Below are 13,105 nucleotides of genomic sequence, written 5' to 3'. Positions count from 1 at the left end.
CAATTCAAGCAATCGAAGTGATAACATCACAAACAAGCAACAGCCAAAAAAGCAAAACAAGCTGAAAAAGCTAAAAGTACAAAGCAAGACAAGAATTTAAATATTTTAAAACTAAACTAAAGTAAAGTGAAAAGTAATTAATTTAAAGTTGCAAATATTGAAAAAGTGCTTAACTGTTAATCAGAGAGCAAAGAAAAACAACAAAGAAGAGCAATTCATCTTCAAATTCTCAAACAACAGCAACAAGCCAACAAGAAGAAGAACAAACAGAATGCCTGCTATTGGTATCGATCTGGGCACCACGTTCTCCTGCGTGGGCGTCTATCAGCATGGCAAGGTGGAAATTATTGCCAACGATCAGGGCAATAGGACGACGCCCAGCTATGTGGCATTCACAGATTCGGAGCGTCTGATTGGTGACGCCGCAAAGAACCAGGTGGCGATGAACCCCAAGAACACAGTATTCGACGCGAAGCGTTTGATTGGTCGCAAGTACGACGATCCAAAGATAGCGGAGGACATAAAGCACTGGCCTTTCAAGGTGGTCAGTGATGGAGGCAAGCCAAAGATTGGCGTCGAGTTCAAGGGCGAACAGAAACGCTTTGCCCCCGAGGAGATCAGCTCGATGGTGTTGGTGAAAATGAAGGAGACGGCTGAGGCATACTTGGGCCAGAGCATCACAGACGCTGTCATCACTGTGCCAGCCTATTTTAATGACTCACAACGCCAGGCGACCAAAGACGCCGGCCACATAGCCGGCCTCAACGTGCTGAGGATCATCAACGAGCCGACAGCGGCGGCACTGGCCTATGGTCTGGATAAGAATCTCAAAGGGGAACGCAATGTGCTGATCTTCGATCTGGGCGGCGGCACCTTTGATGTCTCCATACTAACCATCGATGAGGGATCGTTGTTTGAGGTGCGGGCAACGGCTGGAGACACACATTTGGGCGGCGAGGACTTTGACAACCGATTGGTCACCCATTTGGCGGAGGAGTTCAAGCGCAAGTTCAAGAAGGATCTGCGCAGCAATCCTCGCGCCCTGCGCCGCCTACGCACTGCAGCGGAGCGAGCGAAGCGGACGCTCTCGTCGAGCACAGAGGCAACCATTGAGGTGGACGCGCTGTTCGAGGGTCATGACTTCTACACGAAGGTGAGCCGGGCCAGGTTCGAGGAGCTGTGCGGTGATCTGTTCCGCAACACGCTGGCTCCAGTGGAGAAGGCGCTCATCGATGCAAAGATGGACAAGCAGCAGATCCATGACATAGTGCTGGTCGGCGGCTCGACACGGATTCCCAAGGTGCAGAACCTGCTGCAGCAGTTCTTCGGCGGCAAGAGCCTCAACCTTTCCATCAATCCCGACGAGGCGGTGGCCTACGGTGCCGCCGTCCAAGCAGCCATACTCAGTGGCGACCAGAGCGGCAAGATCCAGGACGTGCTTCTAGTAGATGTTGCGCCCCTTTCCCTGGGCATCGAAACAGCCGGCGGCGTGATGACCAAGCTGATTGAGCGCAACTGCCGCATCCCGTGCAAGCAGACGAAGACCTTCTCGACGTACGCGGACAACCAGCCGGGCGTCGCCATTCAGGTGTTCGAGGGGGAGCGCGCCCTTACGAAGGACAACAACGCGCTGGGAACCTTCGATTTGTCGGGCATACCGCCAGCACCGCGCGGCGTGCCCCAGATCGAGGTCACCTTCGACATGGACGCCAATGGCATACTGAACGTGACGGCTAAGGAGATGAGCACCGGCAAGGCGAAGAACATTACGATCAAAAACGACAAGGGCCGCCTCTCGCAGGCAGACATCGACCGCATGGTTAACGAGGCCGAGCGCTACGCCGACGAGGATGAGCAGCAGCGCCAGCGCATTTCGGCCCGCAACAGCCTAGAGAGCTACGTCTTCGGTGTGAAACAGGCCGTGGAGCAGGCCAATGCTGACAAGCTCAGCGACAGCGACAAATCCTCGGTACTGGAGAAGTGCGACGAGACTGTCAAGTGGCTGGACGCCAACACCACCGCCGACAAGGAGGAGTTCGAACACAAACTGAAGGAACTCACCCAGCACTGCTCCCCCATCATGACCAAGATGCACCAGCAAGCACAGGGACAGGGACAGGGACAGGCGCAGGGCAACTCCAACTGTGGTCAGCAGGCGGGCGGCTTTGGTGGCTACAAAGGACCCACTGTGGAAGAAGTTGATTAAATTACTTCCTAGCTCTGTAATAATTAAGCTATCCTTATGTTCCCAGACTGACTACTTTTGGTTAAAGTGCACAATTAACCATATGCCAAAGTCATTAATCATTAATAAGCCTATTGTTAAACTATTCATAAGTAGCAGCAAATTTTACAATAAACCACTATTTTAATTTAACAAAACATAAATCCAATTGTCTTTTATATTTCCTTGTCAGAAAGAGTATGTAGAAGTCGGACACTTTCAAATTAATATTAATCTGGTCACACAGTGTATTCGACACTGGAAAATTTGTCGTTGTTTTTCCGACAAAGGCTGCTTCCGTTTGTTAAACAAAATGTAGCAATTTATTTTATTTTGTAAAATTATTGATTAAAAATAGTATAATCATAATTTTGCAAGTATTTGTTCCAGCCAACGCTTTAGGGTTATTTTTAAAATTTTATTTTTTTCTTGATTTCGTTTTTTTTTTTAATTTGTTTCAATCTTTTTAACTCATTTATATAAACATATATTGCAGGTTGTTTATCGATTATTAGGAGATATACAATTCTATATATATATATATGTATGTTTAATAGAAACTATGATTAATTGATGGCTTGCACGATCAGCATGACAAGTTTTGGGTGGTTTTGTGAGGGATAGGACACATTTTGGGTATATGGACAGATATAAACAAAAACAAGAAACTTACGACTGAGTTTTTAAAAGAAAAATATACACATGTGCAAAATAAAACAATTAAAAGTTAATTAAGAGTATGATGTGTGTGTGTGTGTGTGTGTGTGTGTATAATGTAATAAAAAATAAAAGTAAATGTAGATATAGATTATTAAAAATAATTACAGTGAGTAGAGCAGCATTTAACAGAGGCAGGGCAAAACTTGTTGTTCCTTAGCGTCAAGTACGTTGAAATATTGCAGACATGTTTTTGTATATTTAGATTGATATTTAAATGGATTCCGACTTTAAAAAAACAACACTTACAATATAGTATGTAATTAGATTAATTTGCGTGTGAACTGTTTACGAATCTCATAAATTTTGCAAGAATGATAATAATTTCGTTTCGTAGTTCTTATTCGATTCTAAATTGCGCAACGAATGACGCTCCTCCGGGAACAGATGCAGCGCATATGGTTTATTCGCCTTATTCAAAGCGCTGATCAGTCGTGAGGTGTGATAAAAGTGCACATTCTCATCGATGAGACCATGGATGAGCAGTAATCGATTATCCCTAGGAAATATCATATTAAAACAGTTAATATCTAAATGGTATTTCAGTTACTCACTCTTCAGGAAACGCATGCACATAGTTGAGCACCGAACCAGCCGTGTAGCCAGCCTCATTAAACTGCGGCAGATCCATGTAACGTTCCGTGTAGCCAGTGTCATAAAACTCCCAATTAGTGACCGGGGCACCAGCAATGGCCACTTTAAATATTTCCGGATACTGCACCAAACCCATCAAGCTCAAATAGCCACCTGCAAAAATATATAACAATTAGAATGCAACTTTTACTTATAGTTCAGAGCAAGTACTCACCATAGGACCAGCCATGTATGGCTACACGCTCCATGTCAATGTAGCCCAGCTGATCGGACAGAATGCGTAGCGAATCCACCTGATCAGTGAGCTCCACTTGACCCATGCGACCGCGTATGTGACTCTCGAAGCGTATGCCTCGATGCCGGGAGCCACGCGAATCAATACAGATCACACAATAGCCCTGAGCCGCTAGCATGTGCATTCGTAGCTGATGTTTGCCCTGTTGTTGAATCAATTGTAGCAATTAGTATAACAGAATATTTGCTGAGTATAGTTTAACTGAGCGATCTTACCTTAAAAGTATTATTCACAGTTTGCACCTCGGGACCGCCGTATACATTCAGCACCGTTGGATACTTGACGCCCAGTTGAAAATTGTGCGGTTTAAATACCATGGCGTAGACTATATCGCCAGACGGCAACTGAGGTCGAAAGATTTGCGGACAGTATTGCGGCTCCGGTTTGCCACCCTCGTGCAGAAAACCAACCAGCGAGATCTGTATGCCATTGACGCCGCCATTCTGGCATGTTTGTGCCACACGCATCACCTTACAGCTGGGCAAGCGTTGGATATTGCAATAGACGAGCAGCATCAGTTGACATTGCTGCAATTGAGTAATGTTTGTGAACGTGGTGTGAAAATGGCATGTAAACGAGTTGCCCCCTTCCAATAACGAGTTGCCCCCTTCTACTTCTTAAGCTTGAGTAAGAACTTATAAACTTTAGATTCTTAATATATTACACCTATAAACCGGTCCCATCGCAACTGTTGCCAGGGCTATTAATCTTAGATAACTATTATTTGTTGTTAATACTTACATCATCGAACTCCACCAGATAGGAATACCCGGGTTCAGTTAGCAAGCGTATGTGCTCTGGTCGCCGCAGACTAACCACATACAGATGCTTCTCCAATGGCGTATCGCGCAGTCCGACAAAGTATACCAACTGATTGGCTTTATCCACCCAGAGATTGCGGGCTAGCACCTCCCATTCGCCACTTGTCAGCGCCACTTTATTGACAATGCGCGGCTGCAGCGCGGCCGCTTCCACAAAGCTGGGATGTTGTTGGACAGCGGCAGCTGCTGCAGTTGCGTCCGTTTGACAGCCATTGACATGGTTCAAGAGCAAACTGGACGTCACTAGATACAAATGCCTGAAGCCCGTCTCCTCGGAGGCCCAGACATAGGTGACGCTCATGTCGTTCATATCGCTCATCTCCAAAAAGTATAGCATATCATGAACATTTATCCAACTTTCCGATTGCTCCGTATAGATGACTTGCAGCGGCGATATTGTGCGATTGTATGGACTCCGCCAACTGTGATCCCCAATCGAATCCGTTGGCGTTGACACTTGACTGCTATACGACTCGCAAAAGTTGTCCAGCGGTATGAGCATAACATCCAAACGCTGTTGCTTGCGATCCAGACCCTGCAGCCAAACGCTAAAAACGAACAGATCATCCTCTTAAGTGTGGGAATTTGGCATGATTTGATTTGAGTTGTGTGGCTTACTACTTGGCATCGGGGGTCCAGCCCACGCGCACTATGTACTCCAACCAGGGAAATACTGCTAGCATGGAGTATGGTAAGTCCTTGATGCTAACCTCGCTTATTTGCAGGGCTTCGTTGAGCACAAATTGTACCAGCTTCAGCTTGGATTTGGCATTGGGTGTGCCACTGCGTGGGAAACGATACTCATCCACCTCCCCCGGCACAGCCGTCGATGAGGGGAACGTGTAGAGGGAGACATCCGTTTCGTCCACCTCCTCGTAGACAATGCGAAAGATGCCGTCATCGGAATGAGGCTGCCACCAATAGCCCTGATACCGACTGAACTCCTCCTGCATCACATACGATGGCACACCGGCGCTGAGTGCATCATCCGCATAGGTGCGACGACCGCTCCGCGTATACGTTAATCGTTTCTCATTGCCGCTGAGCGTGTGCGTTACCCAGATATCACAGTCACTGATGTACGCTATCAGATCCGAGTTCTGTGGACAGATTTGCGGATCCAGTGCGCTCCACTCCGGGCATGTGCGCAGCTGCGTGGGAAACAGCAGACCAGACTGTAAAACAAACACACAAAACTCGTTCAAATTGTAATTCAATTGAGTAGATTTAGTTGTTGTTGCATACATTGTAACCCGTGTCCAGACACTGATACAGATCGTTGAAGCAGGGGAATACCAGCTTGCCGCTGGGTTTGTGCAGCTCATAGGATGTAATGCCCCATGTGGGCAGACGCTTTCTCTCCTGCAGCAACTGAAACTCTCGGGCATAAGGACATGCGCTACCGCTGCTGCCGCCGACGCCGCTGCCCACATGACTGCTGGGTATGGGTTGTTGCAGCAGTGGTTGCCACGCAAGCCTGTTCCATAGAAATAAACAAAACAAAATTGAATCACAGTACAATTAAAAGTTGAAATTGCTCTGCCACTGCTAAGGGGATTCCATAAATACTGTATTGGATGCATGAAATGCATTTTTGGGAAATGTAACATTTAAAGTTTTACGACGCAGATATTACTGCTGCTGCTGCCCTAGAATACAACCTTTGTGTGTTAGATAAACTTGCTATATAACTATATGATACCAACTTGTAGACTATAAGCAAAATTTCAATTGGAGTGATACAGAAGACGGACATGACTAGCATATAATATGCTATTGTGAACATTTTATCAACTTAGACACACTTTATATTCGTGAATCCAGCTCGTGTTTGGGCGTGATGTGTTTTTGAAATTGTTCTCATGCCCATCGCTAATCGACTTAATGAATATTAATTTGTGCACATCACTCACCTGGACTTGGGTTGGACACCAAAATGAAATGTGGGCAGGTTAATTGTTGGCGATGAGGCGCCACCGCCGCTATTGGGACTGCCGACATTGGCGGATTCAAGGTCGATGCCACCACCACCACCGCCGCCGACACCGCCAATCTTTTGCAGTCGCAGCTGTTGATCGTCATGCTGTCGCAGATTGATGTCCGTAAAGAGCAGCGTTGGCTCCCAGGTCTGCGGTGGTGTGCTGAGAAAATAGCAACGTGCCCGGCCATCGGAGAGATGTCGGAATTGCACATTCGTTGGCACCATGGTCGACAGATTGGACAAGTCTTTGCGTATCTCCTGGACGAAACCTTTGATCTCCGACCACGATTTGCTGGGCGTGGGCGCTGCAATATGCCCATCGTTATCAACAGCATCATCCTCATCCTCCTCGTCGTTGTCGTCGCAGTCCTCATCGTTCAGACCCAGACCATGGGGCGGTGTGCCGCTGGTGGGTGAACTCAAATGATTCGTTATCGCCGATGCAGCAGCCACCACTGCCTCCGTGGTGGTTGCCGTTGCCGCCGCTGCAGCGGCCGTAATCGGTGACGTTATCGAATTGAGCGCACTGCCAATTGAGGAGTAAAATGCATTAGCTGTCGTACCCAGCGAGCCCATGCTCGTCAGACTAGCTATCGATCCGGCACCGATGCCACCAATCCCCGAATGAGTTGAGCTGGGCGTGCTGGCAGCGCTGTAACTGCGTTCCATGGCGTTGCTAATGCTGCTGCTATTGATGGCAATGCTTCCCGCTGTCGAGACACGTGCGGTGAAAACATCGAACATATTGACAAAGGATGTGGCCGCTGCATTCGTTATGCTATGGCTCCGTTGATGGCCATTGTTGTTCTTGTTCTTTCCGCTGTTTCGTTTACTGTTGCTGTTACTGCTGCTGCTACCGCTGCCGCTGGCGCTGACGGCACTGCTGCTATCAGTTGTTGGGGGAGCATTGGCCTCTGTGGAGCTGGTGGCATTTGGTCCGCCTAGATTAACAATTTGAGGTGAACTGCGAGACGTCTGTTGTTGTTGCTGCTGTTGTTGTTGTTGTGTCGTTTGTGTTCTGTTGTCCATTTTGCTGGTTTGATCTTTTAGCGCGCAATTGCAGCGCCGTTTTCGTTTTCACTTACAATTTCAAATTGACCCAAATTTATGCTCCACGTACGCACACATACACAGACACGGACACTGCGACAAATGGACAGTAGACAGTTGTATTTTTTTCTTCTATTTTTTTTGTTGTTTTTTGGTTAATTTATTTTCCCTTTGCTCAACCACACACATACAGACGCACACACGCCCAATCACTCAGTCAAAGAGCCATTCGCTGGTTTTGTTATTGTTGTTATCGCTGGTCTGTTGCATTTGTCTGAGTAGATGCCAATTTGTTTATAAGCAATTATGTACTATTTTTAACAAACAATATCTATGTCTGTCCGTTCGGCTTTTCATTTTCTTCCTACATATGTGCGCTGCTCTCTTCGGGAATCGTTGTGTCGTTTTGGTAATTGTTGTTGTTTTATTTTATTTTTTTTTATCGTCTCTTTACACAAAAAGTGAAAGTCTTGCGCGTGTTGAAAGTGGAATCCAGCTGGGACATGTGCGGATCTTAATGCTTGAGTGAACACTTCATAAGTGACCGTCTTTTTCTGGTATGTGTGTGGCCAATATATGGAATTATAATAATTGTTTCTATTGCTTGCCACAGGTCACAGTCAGCGAAACGATTTCCACTGCAATGCCGTTTGTTTTACTTGATTGTGTACCGCGCAGCGTTGCACTTTAACGAAACAGTGTCACCCCCCAGAATTAGTATATGGCCCACATTATGACACGGTCACACCGCACAGCAGATGGTACAAATGTTTGTATTATAAACCGGCTTTATTTATGCAACATCTGTATCAGGCAATGATAGTTTTAACTATGGTAAAGTCTGCGTAGGTAAAATCATTCAATTCTTCGATTTGACCAAAAACGCACTTGTCGATGCGGCTCGTGGGACTGCCAGTATACTTTAACCAAATGCGCCTGCAAAATCAACTCATAATTTAAGCTATATACATATATATGTTTTTTTTTTCCAATGTCATACATAGCCTCAAAGTTGCTAGGATGTCCCTGAATTACTCCCTTAACTGTACCATTTTGTGTGTTCTTGCACCAGCCACGAATACCCAGTTTTTGAGCCCGGCGCAGAGTATACTAAAAAATATCAACACAACTTAAAATTATATTTTAAATAAGCCATCTGTAGTCCTTACACGTCGAAACGAAACGTCTATAAAAGAATATCAGTTACTTTGCAATGCTATATTTTGAATATGTGCACCTTACCCTGCACTATACCAAAAATTTCAAATTCACAACTGTGAATAGTGACGATATTTTGCTCTTTGTCGTACTCGCGTTTAGTCAGTCGATTTACTGCTTCTTTTTGTAGCGTGCTGATTTCCTGTTTTTTTAAATACGATTTTGTCGTTTGGGTTCCTCTACTTTCAATATCCATTCTAAAACACAAAGAGAAAATACAAAAACAAAACACAATTTTGACAAAAAAAAATTCAAAAAATGATTTGAAAACGAATTTGTTTCGTGTCATAGTTAATTCAGTGGGGTCACACTGCCATAAAATTATTTGGCTATCGTTAATCGTTATCGCTACGCACTTTGTTTTCGAGACAACGAGACGCAGTTGAAAAATAATTCAATAACAAAGCATTCACAAAAATAGAAAACATACAAACATGACATCAAACACTGTATATGCTGGCGTTCATGTTAAAAACAAACTGAGCGACTTTTATCCCGTGCACAACATTGATATGGAACAAAATGTTGCGTACTTGAAAAAGATCATCTCGCAGCAGCTGCAGCTGCAGTTCGATGCTACCGAACTTGGTGAGTTGAATCTATACATACATACGCACAATACATACATGTACATACATTCGTATTGCTAATAATGCCAACTCATTGTGCGCTCAATCATACAGATATATGCTACCTGGGCAAGGTGCTCAACGACGAATCCAAGCTGTCTAGCACAATGAAACCGAATGCGATTGTCCATTGTTTTCGCAAAATAAAATCGTATACGCCATACGAGCCGCCTGCTGCCAGCGACATTGATACCAAGCATATACAGGAGCTATTTTCCCTAACGTCGCATTTGCAAATTAGCGTCACGTCCCGTTTTAATATATTGCAAAAAATACTAGCCGAATATCCAGAGTTTCGTCGCAATTTGGGCGCACAGGCTCTAATACGCGACTCGGTGCTATTCAATATGCTTCACGAGCCGGAAGTGGTGCAGAATCTGGTGCGCGATTACCCATTGATATGCGATGCGTCTTCGTTTATTGTCGAGACCATACGCAAGGAATTGGCGCGCAATAGTTCCGCCACGCAATGTAAGTGTTTCGTGCTGCTGCTTCTGCTGTTTCCAAATATTTGTGCCCACTCTCTCTGTCTCTCGCCCATTTACAGTTCAGGAACAGGCTGCCTCAGAGTCGACGACCTCGTCGGAGGAGGAGAACTCCTTGGGCGCCGGCAGCAGCAGCAGTGGTGGTAGCAGCAGCACTGCAGCCGCCAACTTGGCTGCCAATCGTCGCGATGAGATGGCCAACATACGCCAGATCAGTCGCCAGCAGCTGGCTATTGCATTGGCGCGTGTTGACATGAGCTCTGTCAACTCGCTGTCGAACATAGCGGAGCGCCAAGGGGGCGAGGCACTCGGCGATGAGCGACCACGCAGCAGCACTGCAGCTACAACTAGTGTCACTGGACCTGGTGCTGCTGCTGCAGTAGCTGCACCTACAATCTCCTCGGAGCTATTGCGCAATGAGGTGGCGCGTGCTTTACAATCGTTACAGCAGCAGGCACCGCCGCCATCATCATCAGCATCAGCTGTCGAAAGCATGGACATCGAGTCAGCTTTGGATACAGTGTCCAGAGATGCTGTTGTCGATGAGCACGACGATGATGAAGATGGTGTTGCTGGCGATGATAGCGATGTGCTGCCCCGCCGCTATCGCCGACATCGCTTCACCGAACAGCTGCGCACAATGGCTGCCATGGGCTTTATTAATCATACCCAAAATGTTAACTACTTGACGTTGGCCGATGGCAATGTGGAGCACGCCATTAACCTGCTAATGGGCATGATTTGAACGGCTTGAAACGGTTTAGCACTTAGCGATTGTATTTATTCTGCTGCTGGTGATGCCAGCTATTATATAAATATATGCATATATATATATATATATTCATACACGTATATATATATATATATATACTTATGTACACTTAAGCGATTTAGCATTATGTTTTAATAGTTGCGTATTCAGCCATATATATATATGCAATCTCAAATATCTCCAAGTATTCATACAAATCCGAAATAAAAATATTACGTTCGTTTACATAACGAGAGGAGTGCGTGTATTGGCTTGAAGCGCCAAGGCGACCACGTATAATACAAAATTGAACTACTTAATTAAATAGTCTAGCGCTCTATCCTTATTGTTATCAAATTTCATAAGCGCCGCCGAGATTTTCGTTTCATCAAATCCGAGATCTATCAGCTCACCGAGAGGAATGAGGTGCTCGATTATCTAATATCCATATTGGGAGATATATATATATACAGAAAAGAAAAATCAATAGTAGCAACTTAGTTGTTAGATCACGATAAAGTTCAAATTACAGTGGACGCTTCGCTTCCAGAGCTTACTCCGATTCAAATCTGGAAAGTTCTCGCTAGCGAGCTACCACTGTATTTTGCTATCGGCCTACCTCGGAGTGACTCACCTTCTTATCGTCAATGCCACATAGGGTGACCACCTTGACGACGCGCTCCAGCGGAAATCCCATGCTGCTGATGCGCTGCGCTAGTTTCTGTGCAGGCACATCAAGCTCCAGGAATGGGTTGGAGTTGGCCCCCGTCTGTGTTTCGGACTCTTGCTGTGGCAGTGTCAATGCCAGTGTCTGTTGTTCGTTCTCATTGTGGCTGTGAAGGCGGGCACGACGTTTCTCCGCCTGCTGCAGCTCTGTTTTCAGTTCACGTAGAATATCCGGCACGCTCCTCGACTTAGTATCCCCTTCTTGAACATTAGTGTGGAGTAAACTGTTGTTGCTGGAATGGGGCGGTGGCGGTGACGGCAATAGTTGGGTGGGCGTGCCATAACCATTGACATAGCCATATTGTAAGTAGTTGTGATTATGGTAGAGCTGCTGCTGCTGAGGATAATATTGCTGATTGTAGACCATGTGTGGATAGATGTGTTGCTGTTGTTGCGGCTGCTGCTGCTGCTGTGGCATGTTGTTATATATATGTGTTGGGTACATGGCTGGAATGTCTTGGGCATCATCACAGTGTACATGAAAATTGACGCTATCCAGCGTCGCTTTGGTTTCCGCCAGCGTCGTCACAGTCAGCTCCAGTTGCTGTTGCTGCTCTGGCTGTGACTGCTCCTGTTCTTGCTCCTTTTCAACCTCCTCTTCTTTCCGCTCGACCTCGTCGTCTGCTTGTGGCGTTTGCTGCGTTAATTGCGTCTGGTGCAACACCTGCGCTAGAATATCCAGATCGTTGATCGTTTTCAGCTCAATATTATCGAAAGGCGTCGAATTCATATTGTATTCGAAATCCGCATAATTTAAGGAGCTGTTTCGTTTATGATTACTAACCACTGGTGTTGCAGCAGCACCGCTTAATATGGTCGGCTGTAGTATATTATGAAAATTGCCCGAGTTTATTGACTTTGGTTCGAGTTTTCCACGTGACTCAGCGGCGTTAATTGACGTTGCTGTTGTTGTTTCTGGGCCTATTGCTGCTGTTGTTTTTGTTGTTTCTGGCGACTCGACGGCCACCTCATCAGCATCAGCATCATCATCATCGTCGCTGTCGGAGGACAAGTCCGCTGCATTGGGATATTCAACGGCGCCAAGCATTTCCTTCTGCTTTGCCTCCAGTGCACGTTGTCGAGCCTGTTTGCGCTGCTCCTGGCGCCCTTGACGTGCCTGGTGCTGCTGGTGACGCATGCGGCGCCACTGCTGGCACTTGCTGAGCACACTACGCTCCAGCTGAAAGTCATATTGATATGCCTGATCCTGGTCATAGTAGCTGCTGCTGCTGGCGCTGCTGTATTGTGCCAAACGGTTTGCAATAGTCTGTGGCAATTGGTATACGAGTGGCGGTGGCTTATAGCGTTCGATTATTTTAACGGGCACATCATCCATATTATTTGGCCAGCCCCAGACATGGGCACGACATGCACGGTAAATTTGATTTGTTTTAATTATATTACCTACGCACTTTTTGCGATTGTTCGTGTTTTTGTTGTTCTTTTTTTTCACGTCTCTTTTGTTTTTGCAAAACGATAATCAGCAAGTGGTAATCGATAAGAAGTTTCTTTGTTGATTCATTTTTAACTGTTTGCAATATGTGCACACTGGCGGCCAATTCGATATTGTTCGTTAAATATCTCGATTTGCTGTTGAAGACAATTGATTGAATT

At 45.9% G+C, this 13,105-nt stretch overlaps 5 protein-coding genes across 6 annotated transcripts; 2 read left to right on the top strand and 3 right to left on the bottom strand.

Moving 5' to 3' along the window:
- Positions 1-2,388, top strand: LOC6568160 (major heat shock 70 kDa protein Ab). Its single transcript, XM_001994568.3, has one exon. The coding sequence runs from the start codon at positions 272-274 to the stop codon at positions 2,204-2,206; it is 1,935 nt and encodes a 644-aa protein (XP_001994604.1). The 5' UTR covers positions 1-271; the 3' UTR covers positions 2,207-2,388.
- A 610-nt stretch (positions 2,389-2,998) lies between these two features.
- On the bottom strand, positions 2,999-8,326 carry LOC6568161 (dipeptidyl peptidase 9). The gene is made up of 8 exons (XM_001994569.2): positions 6,565-8,326; positions 5,897-6,128; positions 5,270-5,826; positions 4,572-5,199; positions 4,046-4,357; positions 3,750-3,972; positions 3,496-3,688; positions 2,999-3,440 (listed from the first exon to the last, which is right to left on the bottom strand). Exons 1-8 carry the CDS (start codon positions 7,659-7,661, stop codon positions 3,239-3,241), a joined length of 3,444 nt encoding a protein of 1,147 aa, XP_001994605.1. The 5' UTR covers positions 7,662-8,326; the 3' UTR covers positions 2,999-3,238.
- A 124-nt stretch (positions 8,327-8,450) lies between these two features.
- LOC6568162 (acylphosphatase-1) lies at positions 8,451-9,145 on the bottom strand. The gene is made up of 4 exons (XM_001994570.3): positions 8,925-9,145; positions 8,852-8,868; positions 8,683-8,792; positions 8,451-8,618 (listed from the first exon to the last, which is right to left on the bottom strand). The coding sequence occupies exons 1-4, from the start codon at positions 9,094-9,096 to the stop codon at positions 8,492-8,494; spliced, it is 426 nt and encodes a 141-aa protein (XP_001994606.1). The 5' UTR covers positions 9,097-9,145; the 3' UTR covers positions 8,451-8,491.
- A 112-nt stretch (positions 9,146-9,257) lies between these two features.
- On the top strand, positions 9,258-11,072 carry LOC6568163. Its single transcript, XM_001994571.2, has 3 exons — positions 9,258-9,488; positions 9,584-10,000; positions 10,077-11,072. Exons 1-3 carry the CDS (start codon positions 9,335-9,337, stop codon positions 10,757-10,759), a joined length of 1,254 nt encoding a protein of 417 aa, XP_001994607.1. The 5' UTR covers positions 9,258-9,334; the 3' UTR covers positions 10,760-11,072.
- LOC6568171 (probable basic-leucine zipper transcription factor I) lies at positions 11,056-12,975 on the bottom strand. Of its 2 annotated transcripts, none has more exons than XM_001994572.3 (2): positions 11,400-12,975; positions 11,056-11,203 (listed from the first exon to the last, which is right to left on the bottom strand). In XM_001994572.3, the coding sequence occupies exons 1-2, from the start codon at positions 12,825-12,827 to the stop codon at positions 11,078-11,080; spliced, it is 1,554 nt and encodes a 517-aa protein (XP_001994608.1). In that variant the 5' UTR covers positions 12,828-12,975; the 3' UTR covers positions 11,056-11,077. The 2 variants fall into 2 exon arrangements, with proteins under 2 accessions (XP_001994608.1, XP_032596697.1); XM_032740806.2 differs by having other exon boundaries at positions 11,385-12,928.
- Positions 12,976-13,105: the final 130 nt, after the last annotated feature.

This window comes from Drosophila grimshawi, unplaced genomic scaffold, assembly GCF_018153295.1.
Source record: "Drosophila grimshawi isolate 15287-2541.00 unplaced genomic scaffold, ASM1815329v1 contig_311, whole genome shotgun sequence".
In the NCBI taxonomy this organism is placed as follows: Eukaryota; Metazoa; Arthropoda; class Insecta; order Diptera; family Drosophilidae; genus Drosophila; species Drosophila grimshawi.
The sequence above is the reverse complement of the archived record's forward strand: the minus strand, read 5'-3'. Positions and strand labels throughout refer to the sequence as shown.

Bases quoted from the DNA above. Each gene is read 5' to 3' on its own strand.
- LOC6568160 (XM_001994568.3), top strand. From the start codon at position 272: ATGCCTGCTATTGGTATCGATCTGGGCACCACGTTCTCCTGCGTGGGC.
- LOC6568161 (XM_001994569.2), bottom strand. From the start codon at position 7,661: ATGGACAACAGAACACAAACGACACAACAACAACAACAGCAGCAACAA. The intron at 6,129-6,564 runs GTGAGTGATGTG...TCTATGGAACAG, and splicing joins GGTGTCCAACCCAAGTCCAG to GCTTGCGTGGCAACCACTGC. The intron at 3,973-4,045 runs GTAAGATCGCTC...ATTCAACAACAG, and splicing joins CTGTGAATAATACTTTTAAG to GGCAAACATCAGCTACGAAT.
- LOC6568162 (XM_001994570.3), bottom strand. From the start codon at position 9,096: ATGGATATTGAAAGTAGAGGAACCCAAACGACAAAATCGTATTTAAAA. The intron at 8,619-8,682 runs GTATGACATTGG...TTGATTTTGCAG, and splicing joins CCTAGCAACTTTGAGGCTAT to GCGCATTTGGTTAAAGTATA.
- LOC6568163 (XM_001994571.2), top strand. From the start codon at position 9,335: ATGACATCAAACACTGTATATGCTGGCGTTCATGTTAAAAACAAACTG. The intron at 9,489-9,583 runs GTGAGTTGAATC...TCAATCATACAG, and splicing joins GTTCGATGCTACCGAACTTG to ATATATGCTACCTGGGCAAG. The intron at 10,001-10,076 runs GTAAGTGTTTCG...GCCCATTTACAG, and splicing joins CAATAGTTCCGCCACGCAAT to TTCAGGAACAGGCTGCCTCA.
- LOC6568171 (XM_032740806.2), bottom strand. From the start codon at position 12,827: ATGGATGATGTGCCCGTTAAAATAATCGAACGCTATAAGCCACCGCCA. The intron at 11,204-11,384 runs GTAGGCCGATAG...TATGGATATTAG, and splicing joins AGAAGGTGAGTCACTCCGAG to ATAATCGAGCACCTCATTCC.